The following is a 25095-nucleotide window of genomic DNA, read 5'->3' as shown; positions in this document are numbered from 1 at the left end:
GTGGTTAAATCTGAGACTGTATCACAAACCACGAACACAGAACATCTGATATCTATTTTACCTGCAACTAAGAGCATATTCTTTAATGCTAAAATGCACTTGTGTCCAAAATCAAATATTATTAGAGTATATACCAAAATAGTGTGCTTTTTATTATACTGTTGTATAGTATAAAAATCATATCCAAACATACTACTTCTGCCATCTTGAAATTGTCTTGTGACCCATATGGTATTTAACCAATGACATACTAAAAACAAGTAATTTAGCTTCTTCAAATCTCAGCAGATCTTTACATTACCCACATATTGTTCACCAACACTCTATCATTCTATACAGTGGGGAAGTACACATCAGACTTTGTGTAATGTCTGCCAATTACATTATAGCTTTCCAGTTGTGTGTGCATTATGCATCTGTGAAAGAACTGTGGCCAGACTGAGCACGTCGTCTGAAGACGAGACTATGAACGTACCAACTCACATCTTAAAATGAGACACCCATTTTCATTTACCTATATCTCCAAAGAAAAGTTCCAGAAAGAATCCATCTGTGTGGAGGTCATGAATACATCAAGATATGCATCGTTGGGTACAACAAACAGCTGTCAGTCAGACTAATGTGATCGTTCCAGAAGCAACAGAAAAATCCAGGGGGAACGTGAGGATTGCTGGATGGTACGGAGGGGGATGGGGCTGGAGGGAAGCAGGCAGACGGTGCTGGATGAGGAAGAGCTGGAAGGAGAGGAGAGGAGAGGAGAGGAGAGGAGAGGAGAGGAGAGGAGAGGAGAGGAGAGGAGAGGAGAGGAGAGGAGAGGAGAGGAGAGGAGAGGAGAGGGCTAACCTTGTTTGATCTCCTCTGCTGTGCGGTCAATGAGGACGTAGAGCGACCAGACGACACATGTGATGGCGATAACGTGAAAAGTGACCGAGCACAGGATCTTCCTCCTCTCGCTGGCGGTCATCTGAAGCTTCTCCCACTGCGCACACACAGATAGAACAAAGATATTCAGAAATGACTCCCTACACATTTGATCTTTGTTGTTGTAAAAGAAAGACTTTGATGACTACAATCAATAGAATAGTCAACATACTTTAGAGTGCACTACAAACAAAATCAGGAACCTGGCCTTCCTGCTTAGTAAATATTTCATGTGTCTTAGTGAGAGTGATCTCTGGATCTCTTTTAGCCATTCAGTGCAGGTCTCTTTATCAAGCTGTGACCCAGAATCCACATCAAACTTATATTGATAAAGAATAATCCAATAAATTTTGTTTATTTACACTATATACACATTTAATCTAATAAAAAAAGCCATGCTGCCTGATTAAAAGCCTGTTTAAATGCATACTTAAACCAAAAATGAATATTCTGTCCTCATTTATTCACCTTTATGTTGTTTCAAAACCAACTTTCTTTCTACTATTAAGATAGGTTAAAGAATGTTGGTAACTAAACAGTTTTGGTGACCTTTGACTTTCATTGTATGGGGAAAAAAGACAATTTTCTACAGAATCTGAGGGTGGACTCTTCGACTCTTTCAGCAACTTATATGCTAATAGTTGTATAAAATCAAAAAGATTGGCATTAATTTAGTTTTTGATAAACAGCAGATGAGGATGTACCAAAAAGCTCAGTGTCTGTCAAAACGGCACCAGTGGTTTACTGTTTTACTGAATCTGATGTAGAAGAACTTGACTGGCCATTTGGCAATCTACACAAACTCCGACCTGAACACTAGCGACTGTGAGCCTCCCTGATACTGTTGCATCTAAATGTGAATAAACAATTGCACACATCTTCCAAAATCCAGCAGAATATCTTCCCAGAAAGACTGTGATCTATTAGAACAGCAAAGGGAGGACAAACTCTTGGTTTGGAAAACACCAATGGTTTGGAAATGAAATGCTAAAGCACAAGGGTGTGGTGTTCAGGTGTACACATACTTTTGGCCAAGTAATAAAAAATTCAATGGAAGTCAATGAAAAAGTATTAAACCTGTCAGTTGGGTGAATAGATTATATTAAAAAGTTTCTCTGTCTACACACAGACATAAAATCTCTCTCTCTCTCTCAAAACAAATAAATACAAAATAAAGATATACAACATAAGAGAGAGACATTTTTAAAGGAACATACAGCATGTTGACAATGGACATGCCTCAAAGTCAAAACTTTCACAACCGAGAACAGCTGAAATGTTTAACATTGCTTATTTCTGTAGAGAAGAAGCCCCAGCTATTTTGGTTTTGAATAATTTATTAGATAGCGGGCTCAAAAATAGGTTCTGAGAAAACAGAAAAGACTTCACCTGATGCAAAAACCCAGGGAAAACTAAATGGGACATGAGGAAGGTTTTACATGAACATGGTGTATTGAGGATTAAGGGAGGACAAATGTAGTTGTTTAACAATCAACCACTGAAAAAACAAAACATAAAAAAACTAATCCGAATTTCTTGTTTCCCCTTCAGTGTCATTCAAATTAAATTTGAGATGAGATTTGATCTGCACTCTTTCTTCTGGAAGGATGCTGACGTTGACTTGCTGTGCTCATTTGTTAACATGAGTAACACCTGGCAACACAATCAAATTCATAACCTATTCAACAGAACAATGACTCAAATATCAATTTACAGCCAGTGATAAAACACTAACCGAGTGTACTTGTAAACAGTCAGTCTTAGTTCATTTGAAGTATCTTGCAGACACCTGGAAATCTCTCTCTCTCTCTCTTTCTCTGAGGAAGTCTGCTCAGTCTCTTTGGTGACATAAATGCTGTCCTAGATATGCCCTACTTTAAACCCCATTTGAGACACACAGCATCAGAAATTTAATTAAAAGAGGATGCAGTGGACAAAGACTACACACTGAAGTGGCTGGATTTTCATCTTATGTTACTCAAAAATGATTCATTGTAACAATGAATTATCAAAACCTCCTGCAGGTTTCATGGACTAACTTGTATTGAATCACCTCAAAAGGACAGGTTGCTCCTCATCTACACTGAATGAATGTCACTCACAGCCTCTTGTGGCTTCATACTTCATTACACACGGCGCTGAGTGCCGTCACTATACAGCAATATGATAAAAGATACCAATATTCTATTAGTAACTTTTTAATAATCACCAGAATAAACTATTCTTCCATCAAGTATCCTAATACAGTTCCAGCAGTTCCTAAATGTTACCAAACGGCAACAGCTGTTCATTTTTGCAATAGGAATTGAATCGTATTCTTTAATAAAGATTTCCAGCCTTGAGCTAAATCTGCTCCGAACTGAACTTAAGTGTCAAAACCAAACAAGCATTTTAAGATGAAACATAGCTTATTAAGGTCATGTAATAAATAAATTATAAAGACTTAGATGTAAAAATAGGAAAAATTTGCATACACAAATTACAATGTTGGCAGAAAAAAAAAACTATATACATATAACTATATACATACATATATATTTATACACACACACACACACACACACACATTATTAAATATATACGTCCCTATTTTTATTATATGCATGCTTTCTTTTTATTGAAAGCTTACTGACTTGTATCTCGTCCATGTTAAACATGTCTTGAAGGTTTATATACACTATATATACACTTTTTACAGGTTTATAATTACTGTAAGTGGAGTCAATATGTAATTTAATCCAATACAAATTCACATACATTAATGTCTGTTTTATAAGGGCGGGTTTTAACACTTTACAGAAGGCTTTTAAAGATGTGCAGTTGAATCAGAATATTTTTCCACCTGAAGGTGTGTACAGGTTTGTAACGTTACCTTGCGGAGTGGCTTGAGCTTGGTCTCCATGATGAAGTCGTACTTGCAGAGCTCGCAGCAGCGTGTGTCTGAGCTCTTGATCCACTGCTGCAGACAGGACTGATGGACAAACCGCAAACTCCCAGTGCAGTGACAGGGCGTTATCAGCAGACTCTCATCATCCCCCTCACAGTGGCAAATCCTACCGTTTATTTACAGAGAGAGAGGGAGAAACACTCAGTCATCCTCCTTAAACCACTGCAAAGCAATATTATATAATACTGTTCATCTCATAATGCAGCTGTAACCACAACTGATTCTTAATATTTGCTGTGAGGATTTTAAAGTTTTGAATAAGCTATAATCTCCAAAAAAAAAAAAAAAAAAAACACAAAAAATAAAGTGGATGCTATAAACAGGCTAAAAATAAGCCAATAGTTGGGACAGAAACATGCAGTTTCTTGGAAAGTATTTCAGTACAGAAACATCAACAGAACTTTAAATCACACAAGCAGGGGGAAACCCAAAAGCTTTTTGTTAGTGGAAGGATGGCTGGGTTCGAGGAGAGTGTCCAGGGGGTGATAAGAGACAGAGACAGAGACAGAGCAGGACATAAGATGAAGGATCCATTTATTCTCCATGTAATCTCATTGCTAAGAAACAAATGAGATGTTTTTGAGATCTGAGTTGTGTTTTTTCTTCCCTTCTCTCTCTCTACCACTCGTGGGCATTTATGCATATGAATTTAATGTGTTTTATGAGCTTAGAAGTCATCTGGGAAAGCAACACGTACAAACAGCTGTGTGACAAATGTCAACATTCATATAATGAATATGTCAGCACCATTGTTCCGCTGAGTCAAGCGGCGGTTCAAAGTGAATCACAGATGAGTTCAGATCTCACTGGTGCTCTTCAGAGAACACCACACATGACTGCTAATCTGGAAGAGACATTATTTCAAAATGGAGATCAACTGACTTTTAATGGTCAAAACCAAATGTAATATTAATTTATGCACTTAGTGGATGCGTTTATCCAAAGCAACTTACAGTGCATTCAGGCTAACAGTTTTTACCTAACATGTGTTCCCTGGGAATCGAACCCACAACCTTGTGCTGCTATCGCAATGCTCTACCACTTGAGCCAAAGCAATACTAATTATTATATATTTATATATATTAATATAATAACTCAAAAACAATAAATACTGTAGGACAATCAGTTTGGAGAAAATATAGATTGATAAATTGAAAACCAAACCAAACAGGTTCCTACATGCCCTATATAGGTCAAGTGGTTTGGAGAAAAGATAGATAGATAAATGGAAAAAATGTAATAACAATAAATTGTAAATTAGAATTTCTCCTGAATTAACACATTTTTTTATGACAGCAGCAAAAAAGATGCAATTAGACACAAACAAAACAGTGGGAAATAAATAATCATTTACAGAATGCAAATTATTGAGTATGTAATGCACATTTTACTGTTTTCAAAAGAATTGTTGCATTATTCATTAACATGGCTGCTGGTGGATTTGAAACGAATGCAAAGGGGAACTGCACATTTCTTGCAGAACTCAGTGCAATGTCACTGTCATGGGTTGATTCCCAGGAAACGCAATATGATAAAATGCACACTTTGAATGCTGCAATTCGCTTGAAATAAAACCATCTGCCAAGTGTGTAAAATCCAAAGTCTTCAGAGACAAGAGATTAGACTGTGACTTCATTAAAGATTCCAAGCATTTCAAACAGCAGTACTTTCCAGAGCAATGGTATGAGGAAAAAAACTATAGTTAGACAAGCATAAATGTAATCCTTGATGCTTATACTTACTGGCAGAACAACATCATATGACAAATGGCATTACGGTCACAGCACATGGTTTAGCCGCTGTAATGGATGTACCAATCATGTTCTCCACGATATGGGTGGTTTAAATGTTAACTATCTGCCGGGGCACAAATGAGAGGGAAGATTGCTTCCGTGTCAGCGTCCAGAGAGGAGGCTTTTCAGACTGAATGAACAGGATAATGACTATTTTCAGAAAGGCATGATCTAATCAGGGCTCTTCAAGATCATAGCAAGAAACAACACAGTGAAAGAGAAAAACGATGCCTGTCACATCTCCATCATCTTACACATGGCTTTACAGCCCCAGTCTGAGCAGAGTGTGTAATAACGTCCATGAGAGCTTTATGGGACATCGTTTTAATAGACTCCTTTTGTTTATGATTGCTCATATTTTTCTTGACAAAGGCCACATGACAATTTCCTTCTCTCACTTCCTTTCTTTTTTAATCAGAAGATATCAAGACAATCACATAATGCTACATTAGATTACTTTAAAATAGAAAGACTCAATCCAATTGCCACATTTAATTGTTTCTATCTTTTCACAACTGCTGTTGTAGAACAGTCAGATGATTTCATTAGACAAGCATTCATTCATCATAGCACTAAAATAAATACACTGGCAGATATGATACTATGTAATTCCATGATACTCAAATAAGATTTCCTGTTTCACTAAATTAACATAAGCAAAAATTATATTTAATTATTTTAATTTATATGCACCAATTTTACCAATACATTTTCTACATGTATTTTCACAAAGATTTTAATACATGGGAAAATGGTGCATTGTGGCTTCATTGAAAATTTTGGGTACAAATGATGAATTAGATAGTTTTCACTGTTGCTTGAGATGTTCTCTTTAAAATATAACTGCTGATGTGACTGAGCACATAATAATGAGCAGACAGAAACGTATGAATAATTCCTAGTATTCCATGAATAGATCCCTCATAAACTAAAATATTCAGATGCAGTTAAAACATTTAAATGGACCAGTACATGTGATGGTCCTCCCACAACGAAATGTGTCCTTGCCATGGGTCACACCCTCAAGACACCTGAGCATGCTTGGTGGCAGATCTCCAAGCCTCGGTTTTTCAGCTCTGGTTTAAACCAATAAGTCTTGCTGGCTGATCTCTAAATGTCAGCTATTTTAAGAGCACATGTATTTTTACAGCACTGCGTGAGAGTGGTAATACATGTGGGAAGAAACCTCCTCTCACCCTTAAGACAGAAACAAATAAAAAAACAGAAGTCTAGTGTAGTTCAGGTAAAGTGTTAAGCACTGACTTTAGCTTAGAGATAAGCAGATCTTCTCAAAAAGCTTGTTGGATGTAGCCACTTTCAAAACAAACATAAGCTGCATCCGAATGCTTTCCTACTATACGGCTGACAAAAAACAGCATAAAAAAAAAAAAAACTAAAACAAAGAGTAGTAAGTCTGAAGCCACAGTATTCATACTTATGTATTACTACTTCCAGCAAGATTCTGAACTGTGCATCCAAAGGACACTTTATCACCCCACAAGGCCACATGAGAGAATTTATAAATGGCTGTTTAGTGACATAACTGACGCTGATAGATCACATGACTATGAAAACATTGCGAGTACGTCCAGATTACATTCATACTACACATATTCACATTAGAACACCATTAAGCTGTCACCCGCTTTTTAATAAATCTTGTTTTCAACCTTGGAAAATCATCAATACACACCATTTTTCAAGTTTAAGTCCGCCAACATAAATCTACTCTCCTGTCTGGTTTGTTTGCCGGACAAAACGGCAGTTTCGAAGTAATGATTGGCCAGATCGCCTGTCAATCAAACACCCGGCGAAGGGTCAACTGAGAAGATACCTCGAGTATCCACTGGATCTCTCCAAGGAAATCTGCTTGGAGTGTACATGACAGTGCTGCAATACAATATGCATCACATCCCACACAGAAGGTTGGGCACTTTCTCTTTCAGACAGTGGATCTTAAACATTCATAACTCCACTCATATTCAAACCTCATTATCGACCACTATTAGAAGAAAATTAGAAACCATCACAGCACTAACAGGCCTCTAACAGGAAGGATAAACGGGGACTGGTAGGAAATGAATTTCCAGGTGTGTGTGGTAGGACTATGAGGATGAATCACTCTAGAGGTGGAGCCCATGGGTAAGAGGGGCTGAGCAGGAGTGAGTTAGTCCCACCAACCTGCAGCAGTCCCCCGACAGGGAGAAGGGTGACAGTGGCACGTTTTTCTCTGACAGCGGAGAGCAGCATCGATCCAGGTCACCGTCTTCCTCAAGGGAGCAAAGAGGAGCACGCAAGTCCTCCATCTTCAGCTTCCAGTGGGATGAGACCTCCTCGAACACCTCGTCATCTCCCATCTCCTCCATACAGCAAGACTCGCTGACTTCCAGCATAGTGCTGGATGACTTGGGGATGTGGAGCCTTGGAGCGTAGCTTCCCATTTGAGATGCCTGCAGACTTCCTGCGGTGGACGAACGGGTGAACGGGAAGATGAGGTGCAGGAAGTTGGAGCTTCTTTGAAGGTCTGAATGGGGGGGAGCAGGGGGAGCCAGGCAGTGCTCAGGCCCTGGGTTAGAGATGTATTTATAGTTGTTGAGGAAGGATGGAGGCTGGAAAGCAAATGGAGGCGGAGAGTAAGCTTGACTATTGAGGGCTTTGATGTGGTCACCTTGCAGGAGTTCTTCCTTCTCTGCTCCCAGCTCCCCATCCGAACATGTGTGGTCTATAAAGTGAAGACCGTTGCATAGGCCGTCCATCTTTTGTCCCACGTCATTCAGTGACTTTGAGAATTTGAGACTGCCTCCATCTGGTTTCAAGTTGACTGATGGTTTGAGTAGGGAGAGCCATTCTTTTCCAAACAAGGTCCTATTCTTGGGTTTGGTGGGGGAGTCCAAGCAGAGCGTGGTCATGGTGACACCCTGAGATGCTGAGCTTTTACCATTAGAGTTCAACAGCACTACAGTGGCCTGTAAAGGCTTCTGGTCCTGAGCGAGGTCATTAGAACTGTATACGAGAGGACAGGGATGGAAAAGAAAGACAGGTACAGAAACAGAGATGGGAAGAGAGAAAACAGACGTAAAGAGACATGCAACATGCATTAGAGAACAAATGGAGAAAGATTACAAAAAGACAGGTGGGAGGAACCGTGAGGAAGGTTTGAAAACAAAATGCCAGAATCAAGATGGATGGCAGTGTTGGCCCAATGATGTTTTGACATTTCTGGCTCTCTTTGGATCTTTCGCTCTCTTTCAGAACATGACCATACTGCAGGACCATACACAGAGGATTCAGGCTGGAGGTGGGGCAAATCTACCTGCATATATCTTGGTTCGAGGGCGTCACTGAAGTCCTGGAGAAACTGCAGGGTGCATTCACAGAGGTCGGACTTCCAGCCTGTATGAAAACAGAGACCACAGCAGCAAATTAGAAACATTAACTAAAGGAGTATTTCTTGATGGAAATCCCAGTCCTCGCAGGGCATCAAAATGTTTTACGTAAATGTAGCTTATTGTTTTTGGTTCAACATGAATTAAATGCATTACAGCCACATAGCCACATAGCCACTGCCACGACACTCGGTTGATCTTTTTATATATGTGACTATACAGGACTGTTCAAAAGTTTTGAGTCAGTAAGACTCAAGGTTAGTGTTCTGATTTGGTGGGACTTGTTGCAGTCTTGTTAAGCATGACAGACTTAAAAAATTTACAGACCCCAAATGTTTGAATGGAATATGTGGTGTATGGTTAATTTTACTATATGCAAGACCAATTATGAAATTATGACCAATTGTCAAAAAGAACACACATCACTACTGTATTTTAACACCTTAATCTAAAATTTCTCGATGGGGGGTTGACATTTAAGACAAATAAAAACTTCTGACAAAGGGAATATACTACCCTTAAACTTATTTCTCTCTCTCTCACACACACACACACACACACACACACTAATATAACCTGGGCTTTTGAATCAAAGCAGCATGGATCACATGCACAATGTTTGATTCCATCATTTATGTCCCAGACTAATTACCTATCGATTCTATCTGTAACAAACAGAGGATCTATAGCCCAGGGCCTGACAAGGATCAATACAGGACAGAGTGTCCGGAACTGCCCTCTACAAAAACATACACACAAACACCGAAGCTGACACGCACAGTCAAACACACACACATCTTTGATGAATAATGTTAAAAAATAAAATAATAGTGTGTTTTTAGGCATGATTAGTGTGGAAGTAAAATGCCTGAGTGACGGCTTTATATTAGCACATCAATTCAGACTCAGCCATAACTTCATATGAGTCACACTCACATTTATACACACACTTTTCTGTTTATGTTACTTGGGAATTGAAGATGTGAAAATTTTCAAACATTTAATGACACTTTCCACAAATGGGGAACAAAATAAGGCCTGGGGAAAATGCTGATTGTCTGTCTCAGGAGATCAAAATAAATCATACAAAATAAAACATTTATTTTGTATTCATTATTTATGCGTATTTCGTAACCCCATTACCAAATGATGTTACTTTTTAGGTGTTACTTCATAGTCATACATCCTATATACATATAAATACTAGGTAAATGCATATAGTCTCAAATACTAATAGTAATTTAAAACACACACACAGGATTAGTGCTTCACATGCTTTACCAATAGTGTAAAGTATTTAGCCAAGTTGTGACAACAGTATAAATGTGATTAACTGTGTCATTTCGGCTCCTTGCAGACCCGGTCAGCAAGAGATGGTATATTTTCAAGCCTGACAGGGTGCATGTTTGTGAAAACTCCCTCTGAGATGTGATAATACACACACAGCCATGTGTGAGTCAACAAAAACCACTCAAACCTTTGACAAAACCACATACTCACTGGAGAAAATTGGATAGAGATGAGGCACAGAGTCGTACGCGTAGGGACACATGAGCAAAGACGCTAGGAATGGGAAAACAGTCCTGTGGTTATAGAACTCACCTCTAATACATTTCAGTGTGTAAATTCAATTTATCAGTGGGTAAATTTGTGCACATTTAAAAAAAGAAAAAAAAAAGAAGAAAAGATAAACTTGTTTGTGGAGGCAAGCAGTTTGTCTCTCAGACACTCTATGGGAGTTATTTAGAGATAACACAAAGTCATTTATTCTCGATCACGAACCTGGCACTGATATTTGCTCAAACCTGTGAAACAAGTGCTTCTGAAACCAGAACAGAAATTTATAAACGCAGCCGTCCCTGTGTGTGCTTCTAGTGAAGATGTTGACAGCATGGTCTAATGCCCAGTTCACACTGACAGCAATTTTGTCACTTGAGGTTGCCAGGTTGGACTCAACTTTGAGTTTCTAGACATGCCCAAACAGGTGCTTTGTCACTCATTTCAATGGATGTGTAGAGTTGAATCAGAACTAAATTGAATGGGCAGCAATTCAAGAAATCTTTAGCTTCTTTCCCACATCATTTTGATATTTTAAATGTTTATTTTTTGTTGTTGTCAGATTCTTATGAGAATCATAAGAAGTGCATGCATGCAGTTTAGAGGGAACATTATTGGTATGTAACAACTTACTAACTTCCACTAGACTCAATTCAAACTGAGAGACAGTCCCAACCTAAACTCACATTACTGGTTGAGCCACTGTTGGTATGTTGTTATGTTGGACTGGTTGGGATGCACAAAACAAACAAGCAATGAGCAATGTTTACAGTTTTCAGAGGAGTCAAGCTACGAATAACTTACTATGAATTTGTGAAGGTCACTGCACAGTGAACTGAGAAAATACAGTACCGTTAAAAAAAATGAATAAGCAGCACAACTTTGTAACATAATAATTATAAATGTTTCTTGAGCTTCAATGTAGCATATTAGAATGATTACTGAAAGATCATGTGACACTGAAGACTGGAGTAATGATGCTGAAAATTCAACTTTCCAATTAAGGGAATACATTACATAAAAGAAAGTTGTTATATTTCTCAAAATTAGTGTTTTTACTGTTTTTTTTTTATCAGATTAATGCAGTTTTGCGTTGACAATAAATCTCTCTCTCTCCATCACCCGAGACTGCCAAACCTCAAAGTAAATGTTTGTGACTTGATTTATGTTATCAGAGAACAGACAGAAGAAAGAATGAACATGCAGGATAAACAAGAAAGGAAGAGTAGGCCCTTGCCTCCAAATCTACTCAGCAAGCCTTCATAAGCCCTCCCTGTCTCTTTCTTTCTCCACAAAGCTACAGTAAAGTCTGTGTGTTCGCCATCAGCCTCCAGAGGGCTAAATTGCTCCTAGTGATGGGTGTTATTCTGGGACACCGTCCTCTCTCCATGGTTCCATTCATCACACACACACACACACACACACACACACACACACACACACACACACACAGAGAGAGAGAGAGAGAGTACAGTGACCAAGCATCTTGGGCCAAGATTACACGCTCTAAAACCTTCACTCAGCCCCAACACAAGCACAAGTGCAGAAAAGGCCAAAAACTGGGGTTAATACACAAACTAAATAGTTTTAAGTCATCACCTGACACCCTGGATAAGAACCACTAGTGTAAAATGTAGTTAATTAACTTGAAGTCATTTATAAAACATGGTACTGCTGCATGTATTGTGAATAAGAACATTATATCAGTAACTTACAGGCCTAATAAAAAACTCTGACAATAAAGGTTAATTCAGAGTATGTTAATGAAGAAATAAATGATTATACAATGTGGGTTTCATTTCAATGGAATTATTGCTTAAGTGATAAAACTCCAGTGTGACGCAGTCAGTAAGAATGTGTTTCATAATGAGGTGGATTTTACTGGCGTGTGATCGTTTGGACTGAGTCTAAACAGCAATCAAAAGGAAAGTAGGAAGAAGTTGTATACAGAAACAGAATGAAAGGCAGAACTAAACACAAAAGCATTTAAACAGACTGTTCAACCTGAACCAATTTTCTGGAAGCATAATAACTCTGCAGCTAATTGTTTGTACATTATCATCTGCACAATTCGAGACGTCTACAGAATGATTATGGAAATTAATGCAGATGCTGCCAAATTAAAGGTCTGTCAATCACATGTGACATTTGACGTGATGATTCAGAGGGGATCAAAACAGATGTTCTCTAATGAACCAAAGACAGTCTACCCTCTTCAAGACCATAATGTTGATTTTCCTCTTTAAGACCATACTTGAACTGAGTACACTTGATCTGCAAGTGACACAGTCCCCATCTACTATTGGACAGACAAAAGAAAGTCCCGCCCCAAACTCACACCATTGGTAGAGCCAATGTTGCATAGTTGGACATGGAATACACTGATTTTCATTATATGTACAAAAAAGGAAATCGCTCAACCAGAAGGTTTCTGGGTAATAACAACATTGACATGGATCAGTTGAGTGTGCTGTTTTGTTTGATTGCTTAATGTGAGGCTGAAATGACAGAGCTGACAGGAACACCCCATGGACCTCTACTAGGACCCTTTGGGTTTCTCAGCATTCAAAACCTCGTCATGCAGCAGGAGTGCATGTCAGACACTGAAGTGATAACAACTGTGATGGGACCTCTCATGTTATTTGTCCTGTCTGAGACAAATGAGGTCTGGAATGCTGAGATGATTTTTTTCCACTGGGGATGAACAACGATCATCCTGATGCTCTCTGGTGCATGTAAACAGTCAATTGAATGTGCTACAGTACATGATGCTCTGAAAATAAATGAAGACAAACTCTAGACTTCTAAAAGCACTAAAGCTCTAAATTATAAGGGGGAAAAAGTTATTTGGTTTTCTTAATTTTTAAGTTATAAAACTTTTAAATTATAAAAGTTCTGTACAAAGTCCATCTCACCTTATGTACACTTCAAAAGGTGATCTAAGGTAAGCTACATTTGAACTCTACCACTGTTTGCAGATGTCATTATGGTATCTACTGTACCATATACACAATGTGCAAAATAAGGACTCAAACTGGACCACACATTCAAACCAAATGTGAAAACAGCCTTAAAGTGCTCAAGGCTTCAACATGAACCCGAAGTCTTCAATAGCTGAATGTCTTGAACTAAACCTGTGAAGTGTTTCTCAGAGCAGGTGACCCTGAGATCTATGTGCTATCTGTCTTTAAATAGTCAAATCAAGATGAATGTTGGGTAGGAGTTATTTGAATAGGGTGAAAATAAATCTGTTTTCTTGGAATAAACCAATAGTTAGTTGGAATCCAAGTCCAAAGTTGGTTTAATTTCATATAAAAAGAAATAAATCAACAAAAAGAAAGAGCATTTACAACAAGGGCAAACATACATAAATATACATAAGTGAATATGCATAGCTATTGAAGCTCGATTACATTCATAAATGCATTTTAAAATGCCTCTTAATGCAGTTCATTATGCCACGCAAATCACTAGCACTTCATACAATAGAGATTTCTGTAAAACAAAAATACAACATTAGGGCCTTTCGCATCGCTTTAGATCCAAAACTACATACAGACGATTTTGCAAAAACTATTTCACATTACCTTTAAAGGGTTGCATTCGCACCGACAGGGTGTACTAGTAAGTGACATAAGCCAGTTACAGCCACCTCATTTGTGCACGGTGTTCACCAATGGAAACAAAGAAGAACAATGTTAACAACAATGTCAAAAAGGGGGTAGTTCCACAATTAGTGTTGGTACTATGAAAAGGTTCCCGCGGTGCAAAAGGCACTATTATTCAATTTAGTTCAATGTTAATTAGGGCCTCACTCGATTAAAAGATTTTTCTGATTCAACTAGTAGTCGTTTTTAAGCATTTTAAGCATTAGTCAAATAATTGCATGTTTATTAATAAATCATTTCAATCATGCTAATGAGACTTTAATTGTTTACATAGCCTAATAAGCGTTAAAGCTAAACTAGTGTTTCGATGCGGTTGCATGCAAGTTTCATACGGATTACATCATCTGAGAATATTAGTTTTTTTCAGATTTGAATTGTTTCACTTGACAGTGGACATTTCACTCTCCCTCTTTCTCTGTTTATCTAGTTAATGTCTGTAAGGCAAGTATACGCAGAATTTCTCTGTCAAGTTCACAGTGGACGAGATGGCAGAAAGCACATGCTGTTACTTAAATTACTTAATTATTTCAGATTATTAACCATTTGAGGTCAATGAATGATTTGTATTGCCACAAAATACAGCCATTAACGATCTGTCCATCACGGACTGTGCGACCTCACTGCTTCCTGTGGATTTTTTTTTTCTGCGACTAAGCGACTAATAAAATTTTGGTCGACCAAGCCTCTTCTCACTGACTAAAGGTTAGTCGACTATTACATAATTTTCTTTTTATTTATTTATTTTTGCTGATCCGAAATTTGCTGATCCTTGACTCAAAATCCGTAATTTGATCTGAACCGTGACTTTTGTGATCCGTTGCACCACTAAAGTGCAGATGCATCTTGCTACCTAATGGCGTTTTAGCATAGACATTTAAGGGTAACCATAAGCCCATTTACTACAGAGGTTTGTTATGGCAACAGAATATTAAATGCAAGAACTCATTAAGTATACAGCGGATGAGCACTTGCGAGCATTCAGGTCTCATTTGCGTAAGAGCATTCAATATGTTTCAAGCCCATGGCACGGTGTTCATTAAATATCAGACAGATACATTTATATAAACAGATATACTAAATGACTAAATAAACAAGTGTCCTTTTAACATGGAAAGGAGAGTTCAAGATTGGATAATAAACAGACTAAGTACAAAGCTTCTTTGACCTGAAAAATAAATAACTAGTGTGAAAGAGTCTACATAAGAATAAAATGAGCCCTTGAGTTTTTTTTATTTTTTTATTGTCTGCTCAACTTTTTTCTTGCTTCTAGGTCAGACAAAATGTCCTTCCCATCTCCTTTGCATCAGGCAAATAAATATATTTCAGTCAAAAAAAAAAAAAGCATTGCTTAGAAATCCTGATGGAATAAATTTAGGAGAGAATGAAAGTATTTGCAGACAGCAGGTGCAGACCCCCTAGAAAGCTAAGCCACTCTCTCACTCTCAGTAGAAGAGGAAAAGGAAAAGGAAAAGGATTTTCATACCTTTGAAATGTTGCTGGACCTGCTTGCAGAATGACCAAGCGGTTTCTCATTCTGTGGAAGAGAGAAAAGGGCAGAACAAGTTTGAAAACAGTGCTTAACCATCATTTCAACAGAGACTAAGAGAACAAGCACAAAGTCACATGTGACTGAATGCTTTTTAATAGCTCAGTAAACTTCAGAATCTTTCAAAGGAAACACAGCTACACATTTTGTAATTTAACCACATGATTATGTTAATTAATGGCCTTTATGCTCAACACTTCTTGGCTGCTTAATTCCACCCTTAAACATTGAAGAGGGCTGTCTTTTTCCTACTGTGATATTATTTATACGTAGGTCACTTATGACTGTAATGTAAGAGGTCTGCTATATTTCACAGCTGGTTCTACTCTGAGACACCGATTTATTCAACTCCAATATATATATATATATATATATATATATATATATATATATATATATATATATATATATATATATATATATATATATATATATATATATATATATTTTTTTTTTTTTTTTTTTTTTAAAGTAATGTAATGTTAAGCAAAGGTAAAGCAAAGCAAATTAAAATACTCGAAGAAGGGCAGTAAAAGGATTGTAATAGTGACCGACTGATTAAATGGTCGATTAACAGAAGATGTAGGCCTAGTTCCTCTGCAAGAGATCCTCAACAGCATTTGCAATTCAAAAATCATCAGTTGGGCTCTTGTATTTCCCTCGTACATTCCTTCTTCAGGTGGCTAAATTGTGCTTAGACTCGCGTAACAATGACTGAAAAACCCTTCTTCACGACACTTAATAATGGCTGTTCAAGTACAGATTTACTCTTTTCTTGGTTGAAGACATCAGTTAATAGTAGATTGAAAGTTCAAAACTGTAAGACTGTCTAGAAAAAGAGGCTCACTGAAACAGAAAGACTGACTGAATACATGCAAACATAAAAATGAACTATGAATCAAACAGAAACCTGAAATCTGGATATATATAAAATCCTGAATAAGAAGTCTTGGTACTTTTATACTCTTTAACATTTATCTTGTTTTATAACAAATATCTATCTTTTATAAAACAAACGTTTTCTTTTTCTCTATGTATGGACATACATATATACATATGAATATGCAGTTAAGTTAACATTTATTTTAAGTAGAAATATTTTGTAGCATTATAAAATGTCTTTACGGTCACTTTTTATCAAATTAATGCATCCTTGCTTCATGAAAGTTTACATTAAATAACAAAAAACTATTCCCAAATTTTAAATGGTAGTGTATATATGCATGTTATTCTATATGTAGTTATGATCATTTAAAAAAGCATGCCACAAAGTAAAAAAGAGAAAAAAGAAGAAACAAATGATTACTTTCTTCATGAAAAATTTAATTTCTTATTTCCGTTTCTTTTTTTTTTTATAATTTTTTTTAGGCCAAATATGAGGCTTCACGATAGTCTCCCTAACAAAATTTGCTTACAACCTTGCATCATTTATAATGCAAAAAAAAAAAAAAAAAGATAACACTTCAAAACTTTGAAACAATCTGCAGGATTACATGTAGAACAGAAGAAAACCAGCACACACTCATTTAGCATTTCCAGTCCTGTGTGAATTATGAGGCAGAAACGGTACTAATATCAGTGCTCGGCACAGAATAGCTCTGCAACAATGAGCCATGATTAGTGAGTGGGTGAGTGTGTGAGAGCTCATTGTTTCCCCTCTGAACTGAACTGTAATGGTGAGGACCCAATATGTGTGAGAGCATGTGCAGCAACAGAAGGACATACTCTTTATCTTAAATCATTCCTGTGCTTTTCACTCCCGTCTCTAGCCCTGCTCTGTTACCATGGAGATGGCAGCGAACGGGACCGAGTGCTGGTTCCTGTCTTTCTGTTATTAAAGGATTAGTTCACTTCCAGAATAAAAATGTCCTGATAATTTACTCACCCCAATGTCATCCAAGATGTTCATGTCTTTCTTTCTTCAGTCGAAAGGAAAACATTCCAGGATTTTTCTCCATATAGTGGACTTTAATGGGACCTAAGGGGCTGAAGATCCAAATTGCAGTTTCAGTGCAGCTTTACGTAATTTGAAGACAAGCATTTGTGGTTAAAAAGTGGTTGTGTTTTTTTTTTTTTTTTTTTTTTAGAAAATTACTGATTGTTTGGCCAGATAAGACCCTTATTCATCAGCTAGGATCATCTAGAGCCCTTTGAAGCCTCACTGAAACTGAATATATGAACACTATATGGAGAATAATCATTAAATATTGAATAATCAATAATATTTTCTTTTCCACTGAAGAAAGAAAGACATGAACATCTTGGATGACATGGAGTTGAGTAAATTATCAGGAATCATTTATTCTGGAAGTGAACTTATCATTTAAACAGAATTTCATCCATGCTACACATCTAGTCATCTTTACCATATTACTGCACACAATCAAGGAGATGGTCATTTTCAGTCAAGTAAAAAGTTAAAACGGGTCACTCTGTAGAGCACACATGATTAACTGTTCATTTAAAATAAAGCAACATCATAAATAACAAAAGATTTAGATACATCACCGTACTGGTGAACTATCCCAACTATGGCAATTTAAGCAGTCTATTTAATTATTTATTAATCATTTTACACCAAACAACGTCAAAGGCTATATTCATGGGAAACTAAAATAAATAAATAAAGGTTTAAAATAGTATTAATAACAATACTTCAATAAATTCTATACAATAATTAATAAAACAACAAACAAAAAAATATAAAAAAAAACAAAAAAAAATCCCAACAACAATAAATACATTTTTAAAACCCTTATTTGGTAAAAATTCTAATATTTTCTCAAGGAGAAACTTAAAAAAAAAATCCATTAATGTACAGTACTTTAAGTAAACTGTTTCCGTTTACATTCAAGGAAGACTTATGTAAGTGTTATGATTAAGGTCAAAGTTCATCAACTTATCTCTCTTACTGCAGGCCACATGTGTTTGTCTCTTATCGCTCACTGTGACACATCATGCTGTCAAACCTCACACTAGGTGACCTGGGGTTGCCCACAGTACATCACTCTTAAAACACGCTCTGGAATATGACTGTTGTTCACATGCATGCCAGGCATTTTAAAATTAAGACGGTTTAAAGGAAAAAGCATTCATCAGAAATTATTACATTTAAAGTTTACATTTAAAAGAAAAACATATGAAGAACATATAACCTCACGCTACAGATACAGCTTAGCACATGAGGAGGGACAGACAGCACATGAGATCACTGCTACAACCTCACCATCACTGTCTTTTTGTTTTCATCTCTCTCTAACCTTTTCTCCCTCTTCATTTCCTGTCAGTTCATGTTTGACTGGCCTTAATGACACAAAACAATTCTCAGGACATGAACCCACTTCCCATAAACAAACCATAAACAAAACAAGAAATGGCACTGTTCCTCAAAGCATTACAGTCAAAAGATGTGATCATTATTTAGCTATGTAGTTTACGGAGCAAAAATCAACCCCTTAACAGTTTAAGTAGCCATAGGAAAAGAAAATGCGGACTTGGCAACTCGAGTGGTTCACAAAAGAGTTCTTGCCTGTGCAAAACTTGGCATCACATTGCTTTTGGGTGTTTGCCAGAGAATTGAAATGAGGTTGCTAGGGTGTTAGGAACGGTTGCTAGGAGAGTGGTCACTTCAAAAAAGTAACAATAGACCTCTTCTCAAAAATAAGCATACAAAATGTGCAGTTATGCGTCAAGGGAAATAAGTGCAAAATAATAATGAACTCAAATAAACCCTGGTTGATCTTGACGACATCTTGCTGTACTCTGAAAATGCAACAGTTTGCAGAGCATAAGTGTTCATATTGTTGATGTGACTAATGTTTTGTGTCTGCCCCAGGCTAAAAGGGACATTGCTGTTAATGCATCCAAGGTCACGACTTGTTTGTTGAGAGCAAAACAGCTTGGAATTTACAGAAACGATCAGCGCTGAGATCACTGGCTCTTTTTACTGAGAGAGTTATATGAGTGTAAACAGAGAGAAAGGAGCGAATTAAAAATGAAGAAAAACAAGCAGCAGAATTAAATCAGCAGAACAAACATCACGATCTGGAGGAAGGGTGAAAAGGAGTTTGAATATCGGCTGATGAAATTGCACCTTTCACATTTAGTTATAGATATTTCCTTTCAGAAGACAATAATCAAGCGGCCCACATGTCATATTTCACATCATTGCTTCCTGCAAGGCAGCAACATCCTCCAGCACAACAAAATTAAGCCATGCACAGTAAACAGACACAAGAGAGATAGATGCTCCGATCATGAAGGCAACCATCCAGAGTCCAGATAGAAGGACAGAGAGCAAAATAGCATTAAAGACCATGAAATAGTTGAACACAATTTTCTTTCCTGTGTTGACGTAAATCCCACTGACACAGGAAGTTGAAATGGGACATTCATGTACATCACAGCAGGGCAACAACCACCATTCATACTATATTATAATTACTTATGGCCAAAATGTCCTCCCAATACTTGATATCACTTCATTATGCACTGCTCTGCTAGGACAGAAAGATATGTTTAAAAAAGGACGACCAATTACGTAAAAAAGGAAAATGAAAATGAAATACAGCAAAAACATTTCAGTTTTCATGGTGAAAAAGTGCAAAGATGGACAATAGCTAAACATTCAATATTTGATGTTCTGATGTCAGAAATATTAAACAATCAGCACCAAAAAATAAATAAAATATAACTACTCAACTTTTTTTTTTTGTGATTAATACAGGCTAATTAACTGAATGTGACAAGGCAAGAATCCCAGAGCTGTTTTAAGCATATTAAGCATGTGATTAAGAGTGAATGTGTTTCTTCTATCTTTATTCTCTATAATGTATTTAAATCTTTTAATTATTGATGATGAATACATAATAAAAGCCAATTGAAATTAAACTGTATATGCAGATCAAATGAGTCATGGACATTTTTGGTTAATCTTACTGGAAACTTTTGAATGTGTACAGTATATCATGGTCAAAATTTAGGAGAACATGGCATAAAAATAGCTTTAAAGCTTAACTGCACCAAATTCTTGTTTTCATGAGGCAGCTGGGACAGTTCAGTTTAGTTCAGCCTTAGCTCATAACCCTCAACACAAACTAAAAGACCCTCAAGCCCCAAGTCACACCATTTGCATAAATCCTCTAGAAGCAACACAACAGAAAGACTGCATCAAGGTTGTGTAGTGCACCGGATTCAGAATACACAGTGCACATCGAAACTGTTTGTTTATCGAACAGATCAGAGCCATTGCACAAATAGCAGTAGTGAGAGTCAAACAAGCTTTAACTAGATGTTTTCAAATCCTGTCATGTCACGCGCAAGCGAAGCATGCTGGGATCATCCACTTCTGCAATGAATTTCATGCAGTATTTAACTTGACATCAACAAGTGATTAGCTTGGCGATTCAGCGGATCGCACCCCATTCAAACGTTTAATTTACACTAATCAAAAGCTTTGATCTCACACACGTTACACAGTATAATCTATACTCTCTGAAATGACACACGTGTGAGCACAAATATGATTATTTTACAACTTAAACTGTAAAAATAGTGAGTAATATGATTAGAAAAGTTCGAAACAGCCTGCAATGATTCTCATGGTGAGAGAAACTGGGAATGTAACCCTATCTTGCAGGAAGTGCGCCTAGGAGCATTTTCCTGTTTGAGCTCATAATTTTTACACAATGGTGGCTCGAAATCCAATATCAAAAAATCTGCACACAGGCAGACAGCGATTCATACTCTGGGTAATGAAAACAATTATGTGTCTTTTTCCAGTTAAGAGCTGTTGTTTACCCATCTGACCTGTCAAACAAACCCCAGCTCTCTGAGGCCCATGAACTGGAGATCACATGACCACATGTGAAACTGAGCCCAGCTGACCGAAGGCCGAGCACCGGAGCACTCTCTCTACTGAATCACAGAAAACTGTTCTTTCTCAACAACTGAAACGGGGAACAGGGTTGTACTTTAGGTCCACTCATTTGTTCCACTTAATCTTGTTCAACCACATGCTATACACACATATATTTTGTTTGTATGTATGTGTATATATATATTTGAATCCTTAATACAGTTAAGTTCACATGCAGTGCGGTTATTTTCAGGACTCACAACCGCATTCTGAGCTAGTTATCTGTCACGTTATAAAGTGCGAGAGAGACGCTCTGCTGCACAAACGCGTCAAACAAACCCCATGGTGCGTGTTTTCATGTGTGGTTTCAGTAACTTACAGTGATGGAGAAAAGAGCTGTGTGTCATCTGAAAGTTTAGATCCGCTCTCCACCCAAATATAAAAGCTGCTGTCAGTTATTGAAGATTTGATGGATGAACTTGTTGCTCAATTGTGTGTCAGAAAGTCTGTGTGTGTGTGTGTGTGTGTGTGTGTGTGTGTGTGTGTGTGTGTGTGTGTGTGTGTGTGTGTGTGTGTGTGTGTGTGTGTGCTCTTGGATGGGTTAAATGCAAAGCACCAATTCCGAATATGGGTTACCATACTTTGCAAATGTCACGACTTTCACTTTCACAAGTGAGTAAAATCGAAAATCCATACATGATATATCCAAGCATAACAGACCACAACTCCTCAAGTTTTTGCACATCCGCAATACATTAACTTGCACATTAACTGACATCCTGTCATTGTTCTAATCTCTGCTGAGGGTTATCAGTTGTTTTAATGACACTACATCCCTATAGGAAACACTGTTTTAGTCATTCATTTTTTCTCTGATGCTGGATTCAAAGTCACTCCTAATTAACTCAGGCCTGTCAAGACTAATTAGTTTGCTGACACTGGGACCTCTGTGTTCCCCCGTGACCCTCCGGACTGTTCCCTCATGTCTAAATGCAAATGAGAGGTCATTCATAGATGATAAACAATCCACTACAGCCTCTGAAACCCCATGAAGATGTAGTTCATAATTATATTCATGACAATGGCAATGCACGAAGCATAATCAGACATACAAGCAAACAAGCTACTGTGCAAATATTTATGATGATGATGCTAATGATATGTGTGGTTTGTGTGCATAAACCTGCTGCATCTCAGCTCAAGTGAAAGAGACAGTTTACCCAAAAGTCAAATAGCTGTCATTATTTATTTACCCTTATGTTATAATATGTTATTATAATGTTATTATATTTCCACGTCTATCAAGCTCTATAAAAGCATGGGGTAAGTAATAAACAGTACATTTATAAATGATTTATTATTATTATTATTATTATTAATATATAAATTTATTATTATTACTAATATTTTTATTCATGATACATTTAAACTTTTTATTAATCAAAGAATCATTAGAAAAAAATGCTTTCTACAAAAATATGAAAAAATATGAACGATTTCTGAAGGATCATGTGATACTTAAGACTGAAAATTATGTTTGGCCATTACAGGAATAAATTACATTTGAAAAAAATCTCACCATCCCTGAACTGTTGAATAATAGTTTGAACACAGATCTACAATATTTCAAGTCATACAAGCAAAAAATGATTGGAATTTCAGCCATTATTCGCTGGCAGTATTCCCCTGCAGTGATGTATATTTCGATTAAAACTCGCCAGTCATTTAATGCTAAATGTACACATGAAAAAAATCATATTTATACTGTATTTCTTTAAATGCTTGAATTATCATCAAATTCAAAACCCTTTTGAACCCTGCAGAACGATGTTGACGTTTGAAGACACTGCAGGTCGTCCCAAATTAATTAATTTTGGTAAGTGAAGTGATCCACAGATCGACCTGCTCAGTGTATAGGAAGCAGTGAGCACGACATATACAGTAGCCCATGTGAAACGGACGGTAGACTGCTAGAAGAAGAGAAACAGCATGGCAGTAATGGGGATAATCTGTAACATACAGCAGAACCCTCAGGCCTTTCAGTCGCTCAAATCACTGAGTCATCCCTAATCAGACTCTATCTGCCGGTCTGTCTCTCTCTGGTCTGGAGCAAAGACGACTGAAGCGTTTTGTCTGACACAGGCACACTTCATGTGTTCGCTAATGCCTTCCTCTCCAACTTCTCTCCAACAGGTTTTATGTTGTGGGGGGGGGGGAGCATGTGATCGCTAATCTCTGTCTCCCCCCTCCCAAACGAGAGGATTTCACACAAAGCCTACAATTTTGTGTGTCTGTCAGTGATGCGATTTGCTGGTGCACCATCACAGACACATGTGTCTCTATCACTGGGAGGTTTTTGTACGAGCAACTGAAACGTCTAAGGCAGAGTAAAGGGTGTAACGATGAACTTAATCTCATGATGTGGCAGTATATTAACAGACATTATTTAAAGGCCCATTATTGAGATTTAATGACACATAATGGCTTGAGAAACAGTATAATCACTGAACTAATGTGGCCGTCACTGCAAACAGACAAAGCAGTGGGACACAAATGGGTCCCAGGTCTGGTCTGATGTTCTGGTCGCAGACAGCATTGCTGAACGCAAATCATAGAATTGGCAAAAAAAATAAAAAAGGAAAATGTATTCCATATATTTTGTTAATATCCAATCAAACACTAGTATTTTGTTGCAAATTATTCTTTGTTATTTGGTAGATATTCCTAGGTGATATTCTTGAAAAACATAAAAACGTGGAATAAAACTATGCAGGATAAAATAAGATATAACCCAGAAATTGAATGTTTATGCTCATTTCACCCATTTAAGATTACTATTTGCCATCATCTAATGTTTACTTAATGATAATCTTTAAAACACTAATAATAATATAATAACACAATCAATTCTAATCTTTGGCAAATCTCCACTGAATAATCATTTTTCATACTGTACATTATAATGCTGTGATGCCTAAATTCACTTGTAGCATTTAAAACGACTGAATGTTTTATTTTTTTAATCAGACAAAATGGTGTAGAATTTAAAATGTATCAGTTATTGGCCATTAGACGAAAACAAATATTGGCTTATCAATCAGAATAATATTGGTGCAATCCTACAAAACCATCAAAATTCAGATGTCTAGAAAAATTGTCAAATTCAGCATATGACCAATATTTTAGCATACTGTTAGGTTCGTAGTAATATGAATACATTTTGATTCACAATTTAAGGACAATTTTGTATGATAAATTATTTTGGAACTGTATTTTGTCACCACTTACATAAAATATAAAATACCCAATATAAAATATAGGTTAAATCAAGATGCCTGGTTTGTAAACTTGTAAAAACAACAAAACTATACACCAATTCACATCAGGAACTACATTACTGGAGTATTTACTGGCACAATA

General features: G+C 37.0%; 1 protein-coding gene across 6 annotated transcripts in view; it reads right to left on the bottom strand.

Annotated features, from left to right (window-relative positions):
- The window catches only part of LOC113112944 (E3 ubiquitin-protein ligase MARCH8-like), a 77083-nt gene that overhangs the window by 5710 nt on the left and 46278 nt on the right, over nt 1-25095 (bottom strand). For 5 of the 6 annotated variants that reach the window (XM_026278899.1, XM_026278894.1, XM_026278896.1 and 2 more), the window contains 5 exons: nt 15756-15806; nt 8975-9054; nt 7843-8664; nt 3794-3974; nt 844-979 (listed from right to left, as the gene is read on the bottom strand). In XM_026278899.1, the coding sequence (XP_026134684.1) occupies nt 844-979; nt 3794-3974; nt 7843-8664; nt 8975-9054; nt 15756-15806 (1270 nt within the window). The remainder of the gene's footprint in view (nt 1-843; nt 980-3793; nt 3975-7842; nt 8665-8974; nt 9055-15755; nt 15807-25095) is intronic. The other variant, XM_026278898.1, reaches the window with a different exon arrangement.

Source organism: Carassius auratus, chromosome 13, assembly GCF_003368295.1.
Source record: "Carassius auratus strain Wakin chromosome 13, ASM336829v1, whole genome shotgun sequence".
Taxonomy (NCBI): Eukaryota; Metazoa; Chordata; class Actinopteri; order Cypriniformes; family Cyprinidae; genus Carassius; species Carassius auratus.
This window is presented reverse-complemented; position numbering and strand designations above follow the sequence as displayed.